At 47.4% G+C, this 24,750-nt stretch overlaps 1 protein-coding gene across 1 annotated transcript in view; it reads right to left on the reverse strand.

Annotated features, from left to right (window-relative positions):
* The window catches only part of LOC134358136 (transient receptor potential cation channel subfamily M member 1-like), a 245,739-nt gene that overhangs the window by 119,540 nt on the left and 101,449 nt on the right, over positions 1-24,750 (reverse strand). Inside the window, exons 7-8 of the mRNA XM_063070122.1 lie at positions 24,068-24,242; positions 5,022-5,145 (exon numbers count right to left, since the gene is read on the reverse strand). Of these exons, the coding sequence (XP_062926192.1) occupies positions 5,022-5,145; positions 24,068-24,242 (299 nt within the window). The remainder of the gene's footprint in view (positions 1-5,021; positions 5,146-24,067; positions 24,243-24,750) is intronic.

A 24,750-nucleotide genomic window follows, 5' to 3' on the forward strand; every position in this document is an offset into this window, starting at 1 on the left:
TCCTGAGAGCAGATGCGGTGGAGACGGAGGAATTGTGAGAAGGGGATGGCATTTTTGCAAGAGACAGGATGAGAAGAGGAATAGTCCAGATAGCTGTGACAGTCAGTAGGCTTATAGTAGACATCAGTGGATAAGGTGTCTCCAGAGATAGAGACAGAAAGATCTAGAAAGGGGAGGGAGGTGTCGGAAATGGACCAGGTAAACTTGAGGGCAGGGTGAAAGTTGGAGGCAAAGTTAATAAAGTCAACGAGCTCAGCATGCTTGTAGGAAGCAGCACCAATGCAGTCGTCGATGAAGCGAAGGAAAAGTGGGGGACAGATACCAGAATAGGTAAGGAACATAGATTGTTCCACAAACCCAACAAAAAGGCAGGCATAGCTAGGACCCATAGGGGTGCCTATGGCTACACCTTTAGTTTGGATGAAGTGGGAGGAGCCAAAGGAGAAATTATTAAGAGTAAGGACTAATTCCGCTAGATGGAGCAGAGTGGTGGTAGAGGGGAACTGATTAGGTCTGGAATCCAAAAAGAAGCTGAGAGCTTTGAGACATTCCTGATGGGGGATGGAAGTATATAGGGACTGGACATCCATGGTGAAAATAAAGCGGTGGGGGCCAGGGAACTTAAAATCATCGAAAAGTTTAAGAGCGTGAGAAGTGTCACGAACATAGGTAGGAAGGGATTGAACAAGGGGGGGATAAAACCGTGTCAAGGCCATATCTAACTCCCTCTTAAATATAGCCAATGAACTGGCCTCAACTGTTTCCTGTGGCAGAGAATTCCACAGATTCACCACTCTCTGTGTGAAGAAGTTTTTCCTCATCTCGGTCTGAAAAGGCTTCCCCTTTATCCTCAAACTGTGACCCCTCGTTCTAGACTTCCCCAACATCAGGAACAATCTTCCTGCATCTAGCCTGTCCAATCCCTTTAGAATTTTATACGTTTCAATCAGATCCCCCCTCAATCTTCTAAATTCCAGAGAGTATAAGCCTAGTCGATCCAGTCTTTCATCATATGAAGGTCCTGCCATCCCAGGAATCAATCTGGTGAACCTTCTTTGTACTCCCTCTATGGCAAGGATGTCTTTCCTCAGATTAGGAGACCAAAAACTGCACACAATACTCCAGGTATGGTCTCACCAAGGCCTTGTACAACTGCAGCAGTACCTCCTTGCTCCTGTACTCGAATCCTCTCGCTATGAATGCCAGCATACCATTCGCCTTTTTCACTGCCTGCTGTACCTGCATGCCCACTTTCAATGACTGGTGTACAATGACACCCAGGTTTCGTTGCACCTCCCCTTTTCCTAATCGGCCACCGTTCAGATAATAATCTGCTTTCCTGTTCTTGCCACCAAAGTGGATAAACTCACATTTATCCAGATTAAATTACATCTGCCATGAATTTGCCCACTCACTTAACCTATCCAAGTCACCCTGCATCCTCTTAGCATCCTCCTCACAGCTAACACTGCTGCCCAGCTTCGTGTCATCCGCAAACTTGGAGATGCTGCATTTAATTCCCTCAGCTAAGTCATTAATATATATTGTAAACAACTAGGGTCCCAGCACTAAGCTTTGCGGTACCCCACTAGTCACTGCCTGCCATTCTGAAAAGGTCCCGTTTATTCCCACTCTTTGCTTTCTGCTTAACTAATTCTCTTTCCACATCAATACCTTACCCGCAATACCGTGTGCTTGAAGTTGGCACACTAATCTCCTGTGTGGGACCTTGTCAAAAGCCTTTTGAAAATCCAAATATACCACATCCACTGGTTCTCCCCTATCCACTCTACTAGTTACATCCTCAAAAAATTCTATGAGATTCGTCAGACATGATTTTCCTTTCACAAATCCATGCTGACTTTGTCCGATGATTTCACCGCTTTCCAAATGTGCTGTTATCACATCTTTGATAACTGAGTCTAGCAGTTTTCCCACCACCGATGTCAGGCTTACCGGTCTATAATTCCCCGGTTTCTCTCTCCCTCCTTTTTTTAAAGAGCGGGGTTACATTAGCCACATTAGATTTGGGAAAATTTTTTTCAGATATGAGATGCCCATATTCTAGAGGGACATAATCATTCCTATGGATGGTGTTTGAACTTGCACAGTGGGTGAGATGGTTGAATTTGTATGAAGACTCCTTACCTACATCGCAGAAGGGATGCCACTGATATCAATCCCTTTGACAAAGAAAAGACTGCTGGGGGTAATTACCTCGTTGTGAGGGTTTTGACATTCTGCTTTGGGGAGCTGGGGGTATCCATTTTAGCCAACCTTAAGGGATTTGAGCCTCTGTAGCCCCAGTGGTGTTTCTCTACGTATAATTTGTTTAATTGGAAGGTCCTGACTCTTAAAGTGATTTCCACACCTGACGGGGTGTTGGTGTAGGTGGTATGTTGAGTACAGGTACAAGGTGGCAAGATGGATGGCAGGTGTGAGCAGGAACTGTGCCCTGGGTGGCTGTGTCTATGCTAGATGGCATTGTGAAGGTGGGCACTTGCTTGATGAATGGACTTACTGGAGATACAGTCCCTAGGCCTACCCATGGCTCACAGGGTGGTGTGGTTGATCTGTGGTGCCTTATGTATACCTCCCTGGTGCCCTAGATGAGAACCTTGCCCATGTTGGTTGGGTAGAGGGCTGTTACAAAGGAAGGATGTTTTAAATGATAACATGATGTGGCCAGGCTGTCCTGGGAACTGACTTAGATGAATTTAGATTACCTGTTCACCTAATGTGGCACCTGTACTGTTACTGGTGAAGGATGTTGCGCGTGCATTCCTGCTGGGTCAGGGGACAGCACTCACCTGATTGATCACATATGAGAGTCAGTGTATAAGATAACATGGGGGAACCAGCTCATTGGCTATTACATTCCGGGGTGGGGCTGGTGCCCCTTTGGGGCATAGGGAGGCTGGAGCTTTAGTGTAGTATACTGGGAGGTGACTGTTGGGTTTACAGTATTGGGTATTATACTCTTGTGCTTTATATGCAACTTAGAGAGTTCATGGGAGTCATACTTGTCTGAGGGCTGGAGCATCATATTCACAACTTTTGAGGGTTGAAGTATCCTGTGGGAGGTGTGGCTTATTCTGCCTGTCACAAGCTGCTTTATTGGGATTGGTTAGTTTAGCAACTGCAGCTGCTTTTCCCATTGGTTAACTGCCTGGCATCCAGTTTCAAATATCCTGAGTACAAAATAGCATATGGAAGAGGCGTGCTTTCTCCTCCTTTTCTTAAGGCAAGCGGTGTACATAACCATTGGGGAGGTATGCTCTGAGTGTGCTTTTGTTGGATATTTAGCTTTGTAGTTTCTATAACTTGGGGAACATGAATGCCTGGTCAAAATTTTTACTGTCTGTGAATAAATAATTAATATACTTATTCATTGTCAGTGTCTCACTTGCCAGATCCACAAACCCGATTCAACGTTGCAGGGACACAGTTGCAGGGACACTATTGGGGATAATGGCAGGACAGTAATGGCTGGAGTTTCGAGAGGAAATTTGGAAGGCACAGGATAGATAAATCTGAAAGATGAAGAAGGATTCTAAAGGGAGGAGGAGGTAACTGTGGCTGACAAGGGAAGTCAAAGACATTAAAAAAAGGCAAAGGAGAGGGTGCAATTACTGGGAAGATAGAGGGTTGCGAAAAACTAACAGAAGGCAACTAAAGAGCCATAAAGCCATGAAGTTAAGTTAGCTAATAACTTAAGAGGACACAAAATGATTCTTCAGATATATAAAGAGTAAAAGAGTGACAAGAGTGGATGTCGGACTACTGGAAAATGATGCTGTAGTGTTACTTTGTGTATTATGTGCCCAGTCGTATGCTGTGGGCGACCATGGTCTTCCCATGACCATGGTTGTTCTTGGCAAATTTTTCTACAGAAACAGTTTGCCATACCTTCTTCTGAGCAGTGTCTTTACAACACTGGTGACCCCATACCCTTCAGAGATTGTCTGCCTGACATCAGTAACCAGAATTTGAGCTTAGCACCAGATACTCATATGACCACCCACCACCTGCTCCCATGTTTTATGTGACTCTGATCGGGGTGGAGGGGAGGATTAACCAGGTGCCACAGTTGACCTAAGGGTGACTTGCAGGTTAACAGAGGGAAAGAGCACCTTACACCTCCTTTGGCGGAGACGTATCTCCACCCCACCACACAGGAGAGGTAATAATGGGGGACAAAGAAATGGAGGAGAAACTTAATAAGCATTTTTCACCAGGCTTCACTGTAGAAGACACTAGAAGCATACCAGAAATGTGAGTGTTCGGGCAGAAGTAAGTGCTGGTGCTATTACTAAGGAGAAGGTGCTTGGGAAGCTGAAAAGCCTAAAGGTAGATAAGTCACCGAAACCAAATGGTCTACACCCCAAAGTTCTGAAAGAGATCGTGGAGGCATTAGTAACGATCTTTCGAGAATCACTAGGTCCTGGAATGGTTCTGAAGGACTGGGAAATTACAAATGTCACTGCACTCTAAGAAGAAGGGAGGCAAAAGAAAGGAAATTATAGACCAATTAGCCTGACTTCAGTGTTTGGAAAGATGTTGGAATCTGTTATTAAGGATGAGGTCTCAGGGTACATGATATGGATGATGGAATTGATGCCCTTGGACATCACACCTTTATTCCTTCCACCAGGGCCTCAACGTGAGGAAAGTGTAAGGATGTGGACATTGTGTAGGCAGAAGAGATTAGCCTGTGGCGCAGTGTGAACACACACCCAGTGGTCCAGTGTAGATGCACATCCAGTGACCCAGTGTCAATGCATGCGTGCGCACACACGCACACACAGAGTGTAAATACATTCTGTGGCTAAATGTGAACACATGTCTTCTAGCCTAGTGGAAGTGCAGAAGTGCACAGTGGTAGTCCAAATGTGAACACATGCCTGATAGCCCTGTGTAAATTATATCCAGTAATCTGCTGAAAATTCCAAACAGTCAAATGAAAAACAAAGAGAAAAATGCTAATGATCAATTGTTAACAAGATAGGTTCAGAACTCACTAACTCTTTCTTCTTCATGCACTCCATGACAATCAGGAAAAGTTGCTGAGCCTGCTGGCGACTGTAATTGAAGGTTTTCTGCACAGTGACCAAGAGTTGATCTCGCACGGACTCACTGATTATCCTGCATAGAAAGAACAGAGCCAATATGTGGTAAAACTGACCAACAATAACATCTCCATCATCATAAACCAAGCCAAACCCTCCACACAGTGCATCACAAAGGTAACACCAAATATTTAGGACTAGTGGAGTCAGACAGTGTTCCTTTTCCAGCCCATGGGCCGGTATAATACTGTCCATTAGTTCCCAGCTGCATGTATGCCTGTGCCTAGCACAATCAGGAATGTGCTGGTGCTCTGAACACTTGTTTGCTCTGCCACTGATCCCAGTGTTGTCCCACAGACTTATGCCAACAAGTCTGGTCTATCTGGTGCACTCTCAGTAATTAACAGCATATACCTGCAATGCAATGAACCAAAACCACCTGCAACATGCCGACACAAACTGCAATTAGCAACACAACCTGCAACGCATTGGTACAATCTGCAACATTGCACATAACCTACAATGTCGAAAACCTGTAACGTACTGGTACAACCCACAACATACTGACACAACCTGCGACATACCAGAACAACCTGTGGCACAGTGACACAACCTGCAATATACGAACACGAGCTGCAAAGTACTGATGCGACCTGCGATGTACCAACACAACCTGTGACATACCAGCACAACCTACAATGTACTGATGTGACCTGCCACATACTGACACTACCTGTGATGTACTGACACTACCTGCCACTTACAGACACTACCTGCAACGTACTGACACTACCTGCCACTTACAGACACTACCTGCAACGTACTGACACTACCTGCCACTTACAGACACTACCTGCGACTTACAGACACTACCTGCAACGTACTGACACTACCTGCCACTTACAGACACTACCTGCGACTTACAGACACGACCTGCAACGTACTGACACTACCTGCCACTTACAGACACTACCTGTGTCATACAGACATGACCTGCCACTTACAGACACTACCTGCGACGTACTGACACTACCCGCAACGTACTGACACTACCTGCCACTTACAGACACGACCTGCAACGTACTGACACTACCTGCCACTTACAGACACTACCTGTGTCATACAGACATGACCTGCCACTTACAGACACTACCTGCGACGTACTGACACTACCCGCGACGTACTGACACTACCTGCCACTTACAGACACTACCTGCGACGTACTGACACTACCCACGACGTACTGACACTACCTGCCACTTACAGACACTACCTGCGACGTACTGACACTACCTGCCACTTACAGACACTACCTGCGTCATACAGACTCTACCTGTGACGTACCGACACTACCTGCGACGTGGATTGTGTGCAGTTTTGGTCCCCTAATCTGAGGAAAGACATCCTTGCCATAGAGGGAGTACAAAGAAGGTTCACCAGATTGATTCCTGGGATGGCAGGACTTTCATATGATGAAAGACTGGATCGACTAGGCTTATACTCGTTGGAATTTAGAAGATTGAGGGGGGATCTTATTGAAACGTATAAAATCCTAAAGGGATTGGGCAGGCTAGATGCAGGAAGATTGTTCCCGATGTTGGGGAAGTCCAGAACGAGGGGTCACAGTTTGAGGATCAAGGGGAAGCCTTTTAGGACCGAGATGAGGAAAAACTTCTTCACACAGAGAGTGGTGAATCTGTGGAATTCTCTGCCACAGGAAACAGTTGAGGCCAGTTCATTGGCTACATTTAAGAGGGAGTCAGATATGGCCCTTGTGGCTAAAGGGATCAGCGGCTATAGAGGGAAGGCTGGTACAGGGTTCTGAGTTGGATGATCAGCCATGATCATACTGAATGGCGGTGCAGGCTCGAAGGGCCGAATGGCCTACTCCTGCACCTATTTTCTATGTGCCGACACTACCTGCGACGTACCGACACTACCTGCGACGTACAGACTCTATCAGCGACGTACAGACTCTACCTGCAACATACCGACACAACCTGTGACACACCCACACTACCTGTGAAGTATGGCTAACACAGGTGCTTGGAAGCAGCAACAGAGGAGATGTTGGGGTAATTTTTTTTTACGCAGAGTGGTGGGTGCGTGGAATGGGCTGCCAGCAACGGTAGTGGAGGCGATTCGATAGGGTCTTTTAAGAGACTCCTGGATAGCTACATGGAGCTTAGCAAAATAGAAGGCGTTGTGTAATCCTAGGTGATTTCTAAAGTAAGTACATGTTTGGCCCGGCATTGTGGGCCTTAGGGCCTGTGTTATACTGTAGGTTTTCTGTTTCTATGTACTGACACAAGCTGCAAATCAACAGTAAAACCTGCAAAGTGCCAACACAACCTGTTATGTACCAACATGTATAGTGGAGTGGGTGCTACAGTCGGAGTGTAGTCTGGCTTCTCTGTTACAAATACACTGGAGTGGGGATATAGTCACAAATACACTGGAGTGGGGATATAGTCAGAGTGTAGTCTGTATAGTTTGTTACTGGTATGATGGAGTGTGGTGTGCAGTCAGGGTGTAGCCTGTGTTGCTTGTTACAACTATGATGGAGTGTGGTGTGCAGTCAGGGTGTAGCCTGTGTTGCTTGTTACAAGTATGATGGAATGTAAGACCATAAGACATAGAGCAGAGTTGGACCATTCAGCCTATTGAGTGTGCTCCATCATGGCTGATCCCAGATCCAACTCAACTCCATATACCTGCCTTCTCGCCATACCATATCCTTTGATGCTATGACTGATCAGGAAATGATCAACTTCCATGTTAAATATACCCATGGACTTGGCCTCCACTGTGGCAGAGCATGCTACAGATTTATTATTCTCTGGCTAAAAAAATTCCTCCTTACCTCAGTTCTAAATGGTCGCCCATCATTTCTGAGGCTGTTCTGGATACACCCACCAGGGGAAACATCCTCTCCACACCTACCCTATCTAGTCCTTTCAACATTCAGTAGGTTTCAATGAGATCCTCCTAAGGATCTAAAGCTGTACTCACTGGTATTTAGAAGGACGCTCCTCATCTGTTAACCCCTTCATTCTCGGAATCAATCTCCTGAACTCTCTCTGATGACAACACATCTTTTCTGTGATATGAGACTCAAAACTGTTGACAATACTCCAAGTACCGCCTGACTAGTGTCTTATAAAAGCTCAACATTATCTTCTTGCTTTTATATTCTATTCCCCTTGAAATAATTGCTAACATTGCATTTGCCTTTTTTACCATAGACTCAACCTGTAAACTAACCTTCTGGCGGTCTTACACGAGGACTCCTGAGTCCCCCTGTACCTCTGATGTTTGAACCTTCTCCCCATTTAGATAATAGTCCACACTATTGCTCCTTTTACCAAAATGCATAATCATACATTTCCCAACACTGTATTCCACCTGCCACTTTTTGCCCATTCTTACAATTTGTCTAAGTCCTGCTGTAATCACATTGCTTCCTCAGCACTACCTACCCCTCCACCTATCTTCGTATCATCAGCAAACCTTGTCACAAAGTCATTAATATCATTATCCAAAACATCGACAAAAATTGGAAAAGTAGCAGTCTCAATACTGACCCTGAGGAACACCACTAGTCACTGGCAGCCCTCATATTTCATCTTTTTCCTTAGATCTTTTTAGTTGACTTTTGTTGTATTTTAAAAGCTTCCCTCCCAATCATCCAACTTCCCACTTACTTTTGCTACCTTATACACCATTGGTTTGGCTTTTGTGCAGTCTTTAACTTCCCTTGTCAGCCACAGTTGACTACCTCTGCCATTTGAGAACAACTTCTGTGGGACATATCTATCTTGTGCCTTGTGAACTATTCCCAGAAATATCAGCCATCTCTGCTCTGCTGTCATCCTTGCCAGTATCCTCCTCCAATCCACCTGGACAAGCTCCTCTCTCATGCCTCTGTAATTCCCTTTATTCCTTTGTGATACTGAAACATGTGACTTGTGCTTCTCCCTCTCAAATTACTGTACAAATTCAATCACATTATGATCACTGTCTCCTCAGGGTTCCTTTACGTTAAGTTGCCTAATAAGATCTGAGTTATTACACAACACCCAATCAAAGACAGCCTTTCCCCGAGTAGGCTCGAGCACAAGCTGCTCTAAAAAGCCATCTTGTAGTCTGTATTGTTTGTTACAGGTACTGTGGACTGTGGGGTGTAGCCAGGGTGTAGTCTGCAGTATTTGTTAAAGGTATGGTGGAATGTGAGGGGTAGACAGGGTGTACTGGGTATTGCTTGTTAAAGGTAGAGTAGAATATGGGGTTGTAGTCTGTATTGTTTGATACAGGCACAATGGAGTGTGGGTTGTAGTCAAGGTGTAGTCTGATTGTTACAGGTGCAGTGGAGTGTGGGGTGTATTCTCTGTTATTTGTTATAGGGACAGTGGAGTCTGAGAGAGAGTCAGGTTGGTGTCTGCACTGCTTGTTACAAGTAGAGTGGAGTGGGGACATAGTTAGTGTATAGCCTACATTGTTTGTTCCAAGTATGGTGGAGTGTGACTGTAGTCAGGGTGTAGTCTGATTGTTACAGATTTGGTGGAGTTGGGGTGTAGTCTGTATTGATTGTTACGGATTTGGTGGATTGTCAGTGGTTTTTGTGTGAGGATGCAGAGTGATTGGGAACTGTGAGTGTTTGGGTTTGGACACTGAGTGATTGGGAACTGTGAATGTTTGGGTTTGGACACTGAGTGATTGGGGACTGTGAGTGTTTAGGAGAGGATGGAGAGTGATTGGGGACTGTGAGTGTTTGGGTTAGGACACTGAGTGATTTGGGACTGTGAGTGTTTAGGAGAGGATGCAGAGTGATTGGGGACTGTGAGTGCAAACAACAGGAATTCTGCAGATGCTGGAAATTCAAGCAACACACATCAAAGTTGCTGGTGAACGCAGCAGGCCAAGCAGCATCTGTAGGAAGAGGTGCAGTCGACGTTTCAGGCCGAGACCCTTCGTCAGGACTAACTGAAGGAAGAGTGAGTAAGGGATTTGAAAGTTGGAGGGGGAGGGGGAGATCCAAAATGATAGGAGAAGATAGGAGGGGGAGGGATAGAGCCAAGAGCTGGACAGGTGATAGGCAAAAGGGGATATGAGAGGATCATGGGACAGGAGGTCCGGGAAGAAAGACAAGGGGGAGGGGGACCCAGAGGATGGGCAAGAGGTATATTCAGAGGGACAGAGGGAGAAAAAGGAGAGTGAGAGAAAGAATGTGTGCATAAAAATGAGTAACAGATGGGGTACGAGGGGGAGGTGGGGCCTTAGCGGAAGGTAGAGAAGTCGAAGTTCATGCTATCAGGTTGGAGGCTACCCAGACGGAATATAAGGTGTTGTTCCTCCAACCTGAGTGTGGCTTCATCTTTACAGTAGAGGAGGCCGTGGATAGACATGTCAGAATGGGAATGGGTTGTGGAATTAAAATGTGTGGCCACTGAGAGATCCTGCTTTCTCTGGCGGACAGAGCATAGATGTTCAGCAAAGCGGTCTCCCAGTCTACGTCGGGTCTCGCCAATATATAAAAGGCCACATCGGGAGCACCGGACGCAGTATATCACCCCAGTCGACTCACAGGTGAAGTGTTGTCTCACCTGGAAGGACTGTTTGGGGCCCTGAATGGTGGTAAGGGAGGAAGTGTAAGGGCGTGTGTAGCACTTGTTCCGCTTACACGGATAAGTGCCAGGAGGGAGATCAGTGGGGAGGGATGGAGGGGACGAATGGACAAGGGAGTTGTGTAGGGAGCGATCCCTGCAGAATGCAGAGAGAGGGGGGGAGGGAAAGATGTGTTTAGTGGTGGGATCCCGTTGGAGGTGGCGGAAGTTACAGAGAATGGACCTTCTGAGGATCCCAGGTACTCACATTTTATTGACTATGCCTCTCGCCGCTTCTCCCGTCAAGCTCTGAAGGCGACTCTCTCCGCCATGAGGAGGTACTTGGTGTCCCTATCCCAGACCCTTCCACACTTTCGGGACACTTTCTTCGCCGTCTGTAATGGTCCTACCCGTTATTTCATCCTCCGTCGGATTCACGCCTGCAATCGCCGTTTTTTTGACTTTGTCATGTTAGGCAAAGATCGCAAGATCCTACATCTACGGACTCCAGAGCCTGCCGGCCCCGACGCTAGCAGGCATGAACTTCAGATTGCGGCCCCTGCCATTGATCTCACCGGCTCCAACACCTCAGGGCATATTCAAAACCCGGACTCCAGCAACGACCATGGACACCTTCAAAGCAATTGCGCAACCACCAACTGCAACTCCAGCCTTGAACTCCAGGCCGGGTCTTCACGTGCTGCTATTGTGACTCCCGTTTCCCCTTCCCCCACCAATACTCTGCAATCCCGTCTCCTTCAGATCCCATCGTCAGCTCCTGGGCCCTCAGAGGCTCCTTCCTCTCACCCCAACCCTCCCCTCTCCACTGACACCCCCCGCCTCCCCCCTCCCCCCTCTGATCCCAGCTCTCATCCGTGCCGGGTCTTTACCATCCCCTCCAACCTTCAACTGTCGGAGGCAAAACGCTCTGTCCTCAGTAAGGGCCTCATCTTTGTCCCCCTTCGCCCACACCTCAGCGAGTTCCGTGTTCACCACGATGCGGAACTTTTCTTCCGCCGTCTCCGTCTCCGAGCCTACTTCTTCGGCAAGGACTCTTCAACCCCCACCGATGACCCCTTCTCCCGTCTTCAACCCTCCTCTTCTTCATGGACACCCCGCACTGGTCTTCTGCCTGTTCTGGATCTCTTTATTGCCAACTGCCGACGGGACATCAACCGTCTCGACTTCACCGCACCTTGTCCCCATTCCAACCTCACTCCTTCGGAACGCTCTGCTCTCCACTCCCTCCGCACTAATCCTAACCTTATTATTAAACACGCCGATAAGGGGGGGTGCTGTTGTAGTCTGGCGTACTGACCTCTACCTTGCCGAGGCACAGCGACAACTCGCGGATACATCCTCTTATTTACCCCTCGATCGTGACCCCACTAAGGTGCACCAGGCCATTGTCTCCCACACTATCAACGACTTTATCCGCTCTGGGGATCTCCCATCCACTGCTACCAACCTTATAGTTCCCACACCCCGCACTTCCCATTTCTACCTCCTACCCAAGATCCACAAACCTGCCTGTCCTGGCCGACCTATTGTCTCAGCTTGCTCCTGCCCCACCGAACTCATTTCTGCATACCTCGACACTGTTTTATCCCCCCTTGTTCAATCCCTTCCGACCTATGTTCGTGACACTTCTCACGCTCTTAAACTTTTCGATGATTTTAAGTTCCCTGGCCCCCACCGCTTTATTTTCACCTAGCTATGCCTGCCTTTTTGTTGGGTTTGTGGAACAATCTATGTTCCGTGCCTATTCCCTTTAAAAAGGGCTAAGAGAGTTGTAAAAGAGCGCCTGAAGGCTTTATGTGTCAATGCAAGGAGCGTTCGTAATAAAGTGGATGCATTGAAAGTGCAGATTGTTATTAATGATTATGATATAGTTGGGATCACAGAGAGATGGCTCCAGGGCGACCAGGGATGGGAGCTCAACGCTCAGGGATATTCAATATTCAGGAGGGATAGACATGAAGGAAGGGGAGGTGGGGTGGCGTTGCCGGTTAAAGGAGAGATTAACGCAATAGAAAGGAGGGACATAAGCCGGGAAGATGTGGAATCGATATGGGTAGAGCTGCGTAACACTAAGGGGCAGAAGACGCTGCTGGGAGTTGTGTACAGGCCACCTAACAGTAGTAGTGAGGTCGGAGATGGTATTAAACAGGAAATTAGAAATGTGTGCAATAAAGGAACAGCAGTTATAATGGGTGACTTCAATCTACATGTAGACTGGGTGAACCAAATTGGTAAAGGTGCTGAGGAAGAGGATTTCTTGGAATGTATGCGGGATGGTTTTTCGAACCAACATGTCGAGGAACCAACTAGAGAGCAGGCTATTCTGGACTGGGTTTTGAGCAATGAGGAAGGGTTAATTAGCGATCTTGTCGTGAGAGGCCCCTTGGGTAAGAGTGACCATAATATGGTGGAATTCTTCATTAACATGGAGAGTGACATAGTTAATTCAGAAACAAAGGTTCTGAACTTAAAGAGGGGTAACTTTGAAGGTATGAGACGTGAATTAGCTAAGATAGACTGGCAAATGACACTTAAAGGATTGACGGTGGATATGCAATGGCAAGCATTTAAAGATTGCATGGATGAACTACAACAATTGTTCATCCCAGTTTGGCAAAAGAATAAATCAAGGAAGGTAGTGCACCCATGGCTGACGAGAGAAATTAGGGATAGTATCAATTCCAAAGAAGAAGCATACAAATTAGCCAGAGAAAGTGGCTCACCTGAGGACTGGGAGAAATTCAGAGTTCAGCAGAGGAGGACAAAGGGCTTAATTAGGAAGGGGAAAAAAGATTATGAGAGAAAACTGGCAGAGAACATAAAAACGGACTGTAAAAGCTTTTATAGATATGTAAAAAGGAAAAGACTGATAAAGACAAATGTAGGTCCCCTGCAGACAGAAACAGGTGAATTGATTATGGGGAGCAAGGACATGGCAGACCAATTGAATAATTACTTTGGTTCTGTCTTCACGAAGGAGGACATAAATAATCTTCCAGAAATAGTAAGGGACAGAGGGTCCAGTGAGATGGAGGAACTGAGTGAAATACATGTTAGTAGGGAAGTGGTGTTAGGTAAATTGAAGGGATTGAAGGCAGATAAATCCCCAGGGCCAGATGGTCTGCATTCCAGAGTGCTTAAGGAAGTAGCCCAAGAAATAGTGGATGCATTAGTGATAATTTTTCAAAACTCGTTAGATTCTGGACTAGTTCCTGAGGATTGGAGGGTGGCTAATGTAACCCCACTTTTTAAAAAAGGAGGGAGAGAGAAACCGGGGAATTATAGGCCGGTTAGCCTAACGTCGGTGGTGGGGAAACTGCTGGAGTCAGTTATCAAGGATGTGATAACAGCACATTTGGAAAGCGGTGAAATGATCGGACAAAGTCAGCATGGATTTGTGAAAGGAAAATCATGTCTGACGAATCTCATAGAATTTTTTGAGGATGTAACTAGTAGAGTGGATAGGGGAGAACCAGTGGATGTGGTATATTTGGATTTTCAAAAGGCTTTTGACAAGGTCCCACACAGGAGATTAGTGTGCAAACTTAAAGCACACGGTATTGGGGGTAAGGTATTGGTGTGGGTGGAGAATTGGTTAGCAGACAGGAAGCAAAGAGTGGGAATAAACGGGACCTTTTCAGAATGGCAGGCGGTGACTAGTGGGGTACCACAAGGCTCAGTGCTGGGACCCCAGTTGTTTACAATATATATTAATGACTTGGATGAGGGAATTAAATGCAGCATCTCCAAGTTTGCGGATGACACGAAGCTGGGTGGCAGTGTTAGCAGTGAGGAGGATGCTAAGAGGATGCAGGGTGACTTGGATAGGTTGGATGAGTGGGCAAACTCATGGCAGATGCAATTTAATGTGGATAAATGTGAAGTTATCCACTTTGGTGGCAAAAATAGGAAAACAGATTATTATCTGAATGGTGGCCGATTAGGAAAAGGGGAGGTGCAACGAGACCTGGGTGTCATTATACACCAGTCATTGAAAGTGGGCATGCAGGTACAGCAGGCGGTGAAAAAGGCGAATGGTATGCTGGCATTTATAGCAAGAGGATTCGAGTACAGGAGCAGGGAGGTACTACTGCAGTTGTACAAGGCCTTGGTGAGACCACACCTGGAGTATTGTGTGCAGTTTTGGTCCCCTAATCTGAGGAAAGACATCTTTGCCATAGAGGGAGTACAAAGAAGGTTCACCAGATTGATTCCTGGGATGGCAGGTCTTTCATATGAAGAAAGACTGGATGAACTGGGCTTGTACTCGTTGGAATTTAGAAGATTGAGGGGGGATCTGATTGAAACGTATAAGATCCTAAAGGGATTGGACAGGCTAGATGCGGGAAGATTGTTCCCGATGTTGGGGAGGTCCAGAACGAGGGGTCACAGTTTGAGGATAGAGGGGAAGCCTTTTAGGACCGAGATTAGGAAAAACTTCTTCACACAGAGAGTGATGAATCTGTGGAATTCTCTGCCACAGCAAACTGTTGAGGCCAGTTCATTGGCTATGTTTAAGAGGGAGTTAGATATGGCCCTTGTGGCCACAGGGGTCAGGGGGTATGGAGGGAAGGCTGGGTTCTGAGTTGGATGATCAGGCATGATCATAATAAATGGTGGTGCAGGCTCGAAGGGCCGAATGGCCTACTCCTGCACCTATTTTCTATGTTTCTATGTTTCCATGTTTCTATTCTGGTATCTGTCCCCCACTTTTCCTTCGCTACATCGACGACTGCATTGGCGCTGCTTCCTGCACGCATGCAGAACTCGTTGACTTTATTAACTTTGCCTCCAACTTTCACTCTGCCCTCAAGTTTACCTGGTCCATTTCCGAGACCTCCCTCCCCTTTCTAGATCTTTCTGTCTCTGTCTCTGGAGACAGCTTATCCACTGATGTCTACTATAAGCCTACTGACTCTCACAGCTATCTGGACTATTCCTCTTCTCATCCTGTCTCTTGCAAAAGCGCCATCCCCTTCTCGCAATTCCTCCGTCTCCGCCGCATCTGCTCTCAGGATGAGGCTTTTCATTCCAGGACGATGGAGATGTCTTCCTTTTTTAAAGAAAGGGGCTTCCCCTCCTCCACTATCAACTCTGCTCTTAAACGCATCTCCCCCATTTCACATACATCTGCTCTCACTCCATCCTCCCGCCACCCCACTAGGAATAGGGTTCCCCTGGTCCTCACCTACCACCCCACCAGCCTCCGGGTCCAACATATTATTCTCCGTAACTTCCGCCACCTCCAACGGGATCCCACCACTAAGCACATCTTTCCCTCTCCCCCCACCCCTGCTTTCCGCAGGGATCGCTCCCTACACAACTCCCTTGTCCATTCGTCCCCCCCATCCCTCCCCACTGATCTCCCTCCTGGCACTTATCCGTGTAAGCGGAACAAGTGCTACACATGTCCTTACACTTCCTCCCTTACCACCATTCAGGGCCCCAAACAGTCCTTCCAGGTGAGACAACACTTCACCTGTGAGTCGACTGGGGTGATATACTGCATCCGGTGCTCCCGATATGGCCTTTTATATATTGGCGAGACTCGACGCAGACTGGGAGACCGCTTTGCTGGACATCTACGCTCTGTCCGCCAGAGAAAGCAGGATCTCCCAGTGGCCACACATTTTAATTCCATATCCCATTCCCATTCTGACATGTCTATCCATGGCCTCCTCTACTGTAAAGATGAAGCCACACTCAGGTTGGAGGAACAACACCTTATATTCCGTCTGGGTAGCCTCCAACCTGATGGCATGAACATCGACTTCTCTAACTTCTGCTAATGCCCCACCTCCCCCTCGTACCCCATCTGTTACTCATTTTTATGCACACATTCTTTCTCTCACTCTCCTTTTTCTCCCTCTGTCCCTCTGAATATACCTCTTGCCCATCCTCTGGGTTCCCCCCGCCCTTGTATTTCTTCCCGGACCTCATCTCCCATGATCCTCTCGTATCCCCTTTTGCCTATCACCTGTCCAGCTCTTGGCTCCATCCCTCTCCCTCCTGTCTTCTCCTATCATTTTGGATCTCCCCCTCCCCCTCCAACTTTCAAATCCCTTACTCACTCTTCCTTCAGTTAGTCCTGACAAAGGGTCTCGGCCTGAAACGTCGACTGTACCTCTTCCTACAGATGCTGCTTGGTCTGCTAAGTTCACCAGCAACTTTGATGTCTGTTGTGGGGACTGTGAGTGTTTGTGTGTGGACACTGAGTGATTAGGGACTGTGAGTGTTTGATTTTGGACACTGAGTGATTGGGGACTGTGAGTGTTTAGGAGATGATGGAGAGAGATTGGGGACTGACTGTGTGACTACACTGAGTGATTGGGGACTGTGAGTGTTTGAAATTGGACACTGAGTGATCTGGGACTGTGAGTGTTTAGAAGAGGTTGTAGAGCGATTGGGGACTGTGAGTGTTTGTGTGTGTACACTGAGTGATTTGGGACTGTGAGTGTTTGTGTGTGGACACTGAGTGATTGGGGACTGTGAGTGATTAGGAGAGGATGGAGAGTGATTGGGGACTGTGAGTGTTTGCGTTTGGACACTGAGTGGGGACTGTGAGTGTTTGGGAGAGGATGCAGAGTGATTGGGGACTGTGAGTGTTTGTGTGTGTACACTGAGTGATTGGGAACTGTGAGTGTTTGTGTGTGGACACTGAGTGATTGGGGACTGTGAGTGATTAGGAGAGGATGGAGAGTGATTGGGGACTGTGAGTGTTTGAGTTTGGACACTGAGTGATTTGGGACTGTGAGGGTTTAGGAGAGGATGCAGAGTGATTGGGGACTGTGCGTGTTTAGAAGAGGTTGTAAAGTGATTGGGGACTGTGAGTGTTTAGGAGAGGATGGAGAGAGATTGGGGACTGTGAGTGTTTGTGTGTATACACTGAATGATTGGGGACTGAGTGTTTGTGTGTCTACAGTGAGAGATTTGGGACTGTGAGTGTTTGAGTTTGGAGACTGAGTGATTGGGGACTGTGAGTGATTAGGAGAGGATGCAGAGTGATTGGGGACTGTGAGTGTTTGTGTGTGTACACTGAGTGATTGGGGACTGTGAGTGTTTGGGTTTGGACACTTAGTGATTGGAGACTGTGAGTGTTTAGGAGAGGATGGAGAGAGATTGGGGACTGTGAGTGTTTGTGTGTCTACACTGAGTGACTGGGGACTGTGAGTGTTGGGGTTTGGACACAGAGTAATTGGGGACTGTGAGTGTTTGTGTGTGGACACTGAGTGATTGGGGACTGTGAGTGTTTGTGTGTGTACACTGAGTGATTGGGGACTGTGAGTGTTTAGGAGAGGATGGAGAGAGATTGGGGACTGTGAGTGTTTGTGTGTCTACACTGAGTGATTGGGACTGTGAGTGTTTGTGTGTGGACACTGAGAGATTGGGGACTGTGAGTGTCTGTGTGTGTACACTGAGTGATTGGGGACTGTGAGTGTTTGATTTTGGAGACTGAGTGATTGGGGACTGTGAGTGTTTGGGTGTGGACACTGAGTGATTGGGGACTGTGAGTGTTTGATTTTGGACACTGAGTGATTGGGGACTGTGAGTGTTTAGGAGATGATGGAGAGAGATTGGGGACTGACTGTGTGTCTACACTGAGTGATTGGGGACTGTGAGTGTTTGAGTTTGGACACTGAGTGATTGGGACTGTCAGTGTTTAGGAGAGGATGCAGAGTGATTGGGGACTGTGAGTGTTTGTGTGTCTACAGTGAGTGATTGGGGACTGTGAGTGTTTGAGTTTGGACACTGAGTGATTGGGGACTGTGAGTGTTTGAGTTTGGACACTGAGTGATCTGGGACTGTGAGTGTTTAGAAGAGGTTGTAGAGCGATTGGGGACTGTGAGTGTTTGTGGTGTGTACACTGAGTGATTTGGGACTGTGAGTGTTTGTGTGTGGACACTGAGTGATTGGGGACTGTGAGTGATTAGGAGAGGATGGAGAGTGATTGGGGACTGTGAGTGTTTAGGAGAGGATGGAGAGAGATTGGGGACTGAGTGTTTGTGTGTGGACACTGAGTGATTGGGGACTGTGAGTGATTAGGAGAGGATGGAGAGTGATTGGGGACTGTGAGTGTTTGCATTTGGACTCTGAGTGGGGACTGTGAGTGTTTGGGAGAGGATGCAGAGTGATTGGGGACTGTGAGTGTTTGGGTGTGTACACTGAGTGATTTGGGACTGTGAGGGTTTAGGAGAGGATGCAGAGTGATTGGGGACTGTGAGTGTTTAGAAGAGGTTGTAGAGTGATTGGGGACTATGAGTGTTTGGGTTTGGACACTGAGTGATTGGAGACTGTGAGTGTTTAGGAGAGGATGGAGAGAGATTGGGGACTGTGAGTGTTTGCGTGTATACACTGAATGATTGGGGACTGAGTGTTTGTGTGTCTACAGTGAGTGATTTGGGACTGTGAGTGTTTGAGTTTGGAGACTGAGTGATTGGGGACTGTGAGTGATTAGGAGAGGATGCAGAGTGATTGGGGACTGTGAGTGTTTGTGTGTGTAAAACTGAGTGATTGGGGACTGTGAGTGTTTGGGTTTGGACACTGAGTGATTGGGGACAGTGAGTGTTTGTGTGTGTACACTGAGTGATTGGGGACTGTGAGTGTTTAGGAGAGGATGCAGAGTGATTGGGGACTGTGAGTGTTTGAGTTTGGACACTGAGTGATTGGGGACTGTGAGTGTTTAGGAGAGGATGCAGAGTGATTGGGGACTGTGAGTGTTTGAGTTTGGACACTGAGTGATTGGGGACTGTGAGTGTTTAGGAGAGGATGCAGAGTGATTGGGGACTGCGAGTGTTTGAGTTTGGACACTGAGTGATTGGGGACTGTGAGTGTTTAGGAGAGGATGGAGAGAGATTGGGGACTGTGAGTGTTTGTGTGTGTACACTGAGTGATTGGGGACTGTGAGTGTTTAGGAGAGGATGGAGAGAGATTGGGGACTGAGTGTTTGTGTGTGGACACTGAGTGATTGGGGACTGTGAGTGTTTGTGTGTGTACACTGAGTGATTGGGGACTGTGAGTGTTTGTGTGTTTACACTGAGTGATAGGGGACTGTGAGTGTTTGGGAGAGGATGCAGAGTGATTGGGGACTGTGAGTGTTTGGGTGTGTACACTGAGTGATTTGGGACTGTGAGGGTTTAGGAGAGGATGCAGAGTGATTGGGGACTGTGAGTGTTTAGAAGAGGTTGTAGAGTGATTGGGGACTATGAGTGTTTGGGTTTGGACACTGAGTGATTGGAGACTGTGAGTGTTTAGGAGAGGATGGAGAGAGATTGGGGACTGTGAGTGTTTGCGTGTATACACTGAATGATTGGGGACTGAGTGTTTGTGTGTCTACAGTGTAGTGATTTGGGACTGTGAGTGTTTGAGTTTGGAGACTGAGTGATTGGGGACTGTGAGTGATTAGGAGAGGATGCAGAGTGATTGGGGACTGTGAGTGTTTGTGTGTGTACACTGAGTGATTGGGGACTGTGAGTGTTTGGGTTTGGACACTGAGTGATTGGGGACAGTGAGTGTTTGTGTGTGTACACTGAGTGATTGGGGACTGTGAGTGATTAGGAGAGGATGCAGAGTGATTGGGGACTGAGTGTTTGTGTGTGTACACTGAGTGATTGGGGACTGTGAGTGTTTAGGAGAGGATGCAGAGTGATTGGGGACTGTGAGTGTTTGAGTTTGGACACTGAGTGATTGGGGACTGTGAGTGTTTAGGAGAGGATGCAGAGTGATTGGGGACTGCGAGTGTTTGAGTTTGGACACTGAGTGATTGGGGACTGTGAGTGTTTAGGAGAGGATGGAGAGAGATTGGGGACTGTGAGTGTTTGTGTGTGTACACTGAGTGATTGGGGACTGTGAGTGTTTGTGTGTGTACACTGAGTGATTGGGGACTGTGAGTGTTTGGGTTTGGACACTGAGTGATTGGGGACTGTGAGTGTTTAGGAGAGGATGGAGAGAGATTGGGGACTGAGTGTTTGTGTGTGGACACTGAGTGATTGGGGACTGTGAGTGATTAGGAGAGGATGGAGAGTGATTGGGGACTGTGAGTGTTTGCATTTGGACTCTGAGTGGGGACTGTGAGTGTTTGGGAGAGGATGCAGAGTGATTGGGGACTGTGAGTGTTTGGGTGTGTACACTGAGTGATTTGGGACTGTGAGGGTTTAGGAGAGGATGCAGAGTGATTGGGGACTGTGAGTGTTTAGAAGAGGTTGTAGAGTGATTGGGGACTATGAGTGTTTGGGTTTGGACACTGAGTGATTGGAGACTGTGAGTGTTTAGGAGAGGATGGAGAGAGATTGGGGACTGTGAGTGTTTGCGTGTATACACTGAATGATTGGGGACTGAGTGTTTGTGTGTCTACAGTGAGTGATTTGGGACTGTGAGTGTTTGAGTTTGGAGACTGAGTGATTGGGGACTGTGAGTGATTAGGAGAGGATGCAGAGTGATTGGGGACTGTGAGTGTTTGTGTGTGTACACTGAGTGATTGGGGACTGTGAGTGTTTGGGTTTGGACACTGAGTGATTGGGGACAGTGAGTGTTTGTGTGTGTACACTGAGTGATTGGGGACTGTGAGTGATTAGGAGAGGATGCAGAGTGATTGGGGACTGTGAGTGTTTGAGTTTGGACACTGAGTGATTGGGGACTGTGAGTGTTTAGGAGAGGATGCAGAGTGATTGGGGACTGCGAGTGTTTGAGTTTGGACACTGAGTGATTGGGGACTGTGAGTGTTTAGGAGAGGATGGAGAGAGATTGGGGACTGTGAGTGTTTGTGTGTGTACACTGAGTGATTGGGGACTGTGAGTGTTTGTGTGTGTACACTGAGTGATTGGGGACTGTGAGTGTTTGGGTTTGGACACTGAGTGATTGGGGACTGTGAGTGTTTGTGTGTATACACTGAGTGATAGGGGACTGTGAGTAATTAGGAGAGGATGCAGAGTGATTGGGGACTGAGTGTTTGTGTGTGTACACTGAGTGATTGGGAACTGTGAGTGTTTGTGTGTATACACTGAGTGATAGGGGACTGTGAGTGATTAGGAGAGGATGCAGAGTGATTGGGGATATAGTGTTTGTGTGTGTACACAGTGATTGGGGACTGTGAGTTGTTACCAGAATACACATAAAATTAAGATGTTTGCTGGCCTGGGCTAGCATCAGTGGCATCAGCAGTTGGTCTGCCACCTGCCCTCAGGGGAAGGAGAGATAAGGAACAATGGAGCAGCGTCTGGAGATGTGTAATGAAGGGACGGGAGAGAGAGAGCTGTCTGGAGCGGCTCCCTCTTTGAACCTTGAACTGTTTGAAGTGATGGACAGGCGATACCCCAGCAGGGGGATAAAAAGGGACCGGTTCGCTAAGGCAGGACACACACGCCACCCGAGGTAACGAGACCCTGGAAGCGGTGCGCCTCTCACGAGTGGGTGAGAAGTATCAGACAACGCACAGGGTGGAAAGGTACGATCAGCGGGAACCCGGTGGGTGTGTGTCCGCCCTTGCCTGGGTGCCGGGTTCACTGCAGAGGATCGACTGCATCTGGAGGAGGGGTCACAGTCGGTGACCTCGGGTGACATCACCAAGGACCCGCCCAAAAGTTGCTTGTGAGCAATATCGCCGGTCTGTGAGTGAAGCAGTGTCTGAATGATCAGTCGTTCCCGTTCTCTCTCTCTCCTTCCCCCCACGTTGTCCATCGCCATTGCAACGATTACTGCAAACTGAACTGGACTGAACTTTGAGTCATTTTGAAATTTGGTCATTTACCCCTAGACAACGATAGAGCTTGATTGATGCTGTTATCTTAATTCTGTGCACATGTGTGTTTATCATCGCTGAACTGTTGCATTTATTATCCTTTCGATTACTGTGTTGCTTGTTTCTTTAATAAAACTTTCTTAGTTCTAGTACTCCAGACTCCAAGTGAGTGATCCATTTCTGCTGGTTTGGCAACCCAGTTACGGGGTAAGTAACAGAGTGTTTAGGAGAGGATGCAGAGTGATTGGGGACTGTGAGTGTTTGAGTTTGGACACTGAGTGATTGGGGACTGAGTGTTTAGGAGAGGATGCAGAGTGATTGGGGACTGTGAGTGTTTGAGTTTGGACACTGAGTGATTGGGGACTGTGAGTGTTTGCGTTTGGACACTGAGTGGGGACTGTGAGTGTTTAGAAGAGGTTGTAGAGTGATTGGGGACTGTGAGTGTTTAGGAGAGGATGGAGAGAGATTGGGGACTGTGAGTGTTTGTGTGTCTACACTGAGTGATTGGGGACTGTGAGTGTTTAGGAGAGGATGGAGAGAGATTGGGGACTGTGAGTGTTTGTGTGTCTACACTGAGTGATTGGGGACTGTGAGTGTTTGTGTGTGTACACTGAGTGATAGGGGACTGTGAGTGATTAGGAGAGGATGCAGAGTGATTGGGGACTGTGAGTGTTTGAGTTTGGACACTGAGTGATTGGGGACTGTGAGTGTTTAGGAGAGGATGCAGAGTGATTGGGGACTGCGAGTGTTTGAGTTTGGACACTGAGTGATTGGGGACGGTGAGTGTTTAGGAGAGGATGGAGAGAGATTGGGGACTGTGAGTGTTTGTGTGTGTATACTGAGTGATTGGGGACTGTGAGTGTTTGTGTGTGTACACTGAGTGATTGGGGACTGTGAGTGTTTGGGTTTGGACACTGAGTGATTGGGGACTGTGAGTGTTTGTGTGTATACACTGAGTGATAGGGGACTGTGAGTGATTAGGAGAGGATGCAGAGTGATTGGGGACTGAGTGTTTGTGTGTGTACACTGAGTGATTGGAAACTGTGAGTGTTTGTGTGTGTACACTGAGTGATAGGGGACTGTGAGTGATTAGGAGAGGATGCAGAGTGATTGGGGATATAGTGTTTGTGTGTGTACACTGAGTGATTGGGGACTGTGAGTGTTTAGGAGAGGATGCAGAGTGATTGGGGACTGTGAGTGTTTGAGTTTGGACACTGAGTGATTGGGGACTGAGTGTTTAGGAGAGGATGCAGAGTGATTGGGGACTGTGAGTGTTTGCATTTGGACACTGAGTGGGGACTGTGAGTGTTTAGAAGAGGTTGTAGAGTGATTGGGGACTGTGAGTGTTTGCGTTTGGACACTGAGTGGGGACTGTGAGTGTTTAGAAGAGGTTGTAGAGTGATTGGGGACTGTGAGTGTTTGGGAGAGGATGGAGAGAGATTGGGGACTGTGAGTGTTTGTGTGTCTACACTGAGTGATTTGGGACTGTGAGTGTTTAGGAGAGGATGCAGAGTGATTGGGGACCGTTAGTGTTTGTGTGTGGACACAGTGATTGGGGACTGTGTGTGTTCGGGCGAGGAAACTGAGTGATCAAGAATTGTGAGTGTTTGAGTGTGGATGCTGAGTGAATTAAGACCTACCCTCCATCTGCGGAGTACTTATGTGCAAAGGCTAGGATGTCAGAAGCTCTCCCGCTGCCATCACAGACAACCACGGGCACTGGAGGCTCTTCCTGCAGGTTCTCCAACACCATTGGTATCACATTTGGACCACCTTCCACAACCAAACAAACTACTGGTACTCTCTGACCGAGACCTGGAGAGGACACAGAAAGATCAGTAAATGGGTGTGGCACAGTGCTGTGTAAGTTAGTGCAATGCCTTACACACTTGTAGGATTGGGATTTGATCCCTGCTGATATCTGTACCTTTTCCCTGTGACTACATGGGTTTCCTTCGGGTGATGCAGTTTCTCCCACTTTCCAAAGGTGTACAGCTAGGGTCAGTGTGCTGTGACATGCTGGGCTGCAGACTGCGCAGCACAATCCTTCCTAATTTGATTTTACACAATGACACATTCTCTCTGTATGTTTTGACATAGAAATAAAGCTTATCTTTAATTTTTCAATATCAGAGTAAGGTCACTAGATTTTGAGTAAGTCAAGCAGAAAATTTAGCTATTAATAAATAAGAAGCAATGGGGGGGGGGGTGAGATTCCTACACTGACCAGGGCACCGTTGACGCCCGTTCACTGTCTTCACTGAACAGAACTACAGGGATTCCATACTCCACTTACACCACTCCTGATTGATGATTCCTTCAG

The sequence above is a fragment of the Mobula hypostoma genome, chromosome 18, assembly GCF_963921235.1.
Source record: "Mobula hypostoma chromosome 18, sMobHyp1.1, whole genome shotgun sequence".
NCBI classification, from domain to species: Eukaryota; Metazoa; Chordata; class Chondrichthyes; order Myliobatiformes; family Myliobatidae; genus Mobula; species Mobula hypostoma.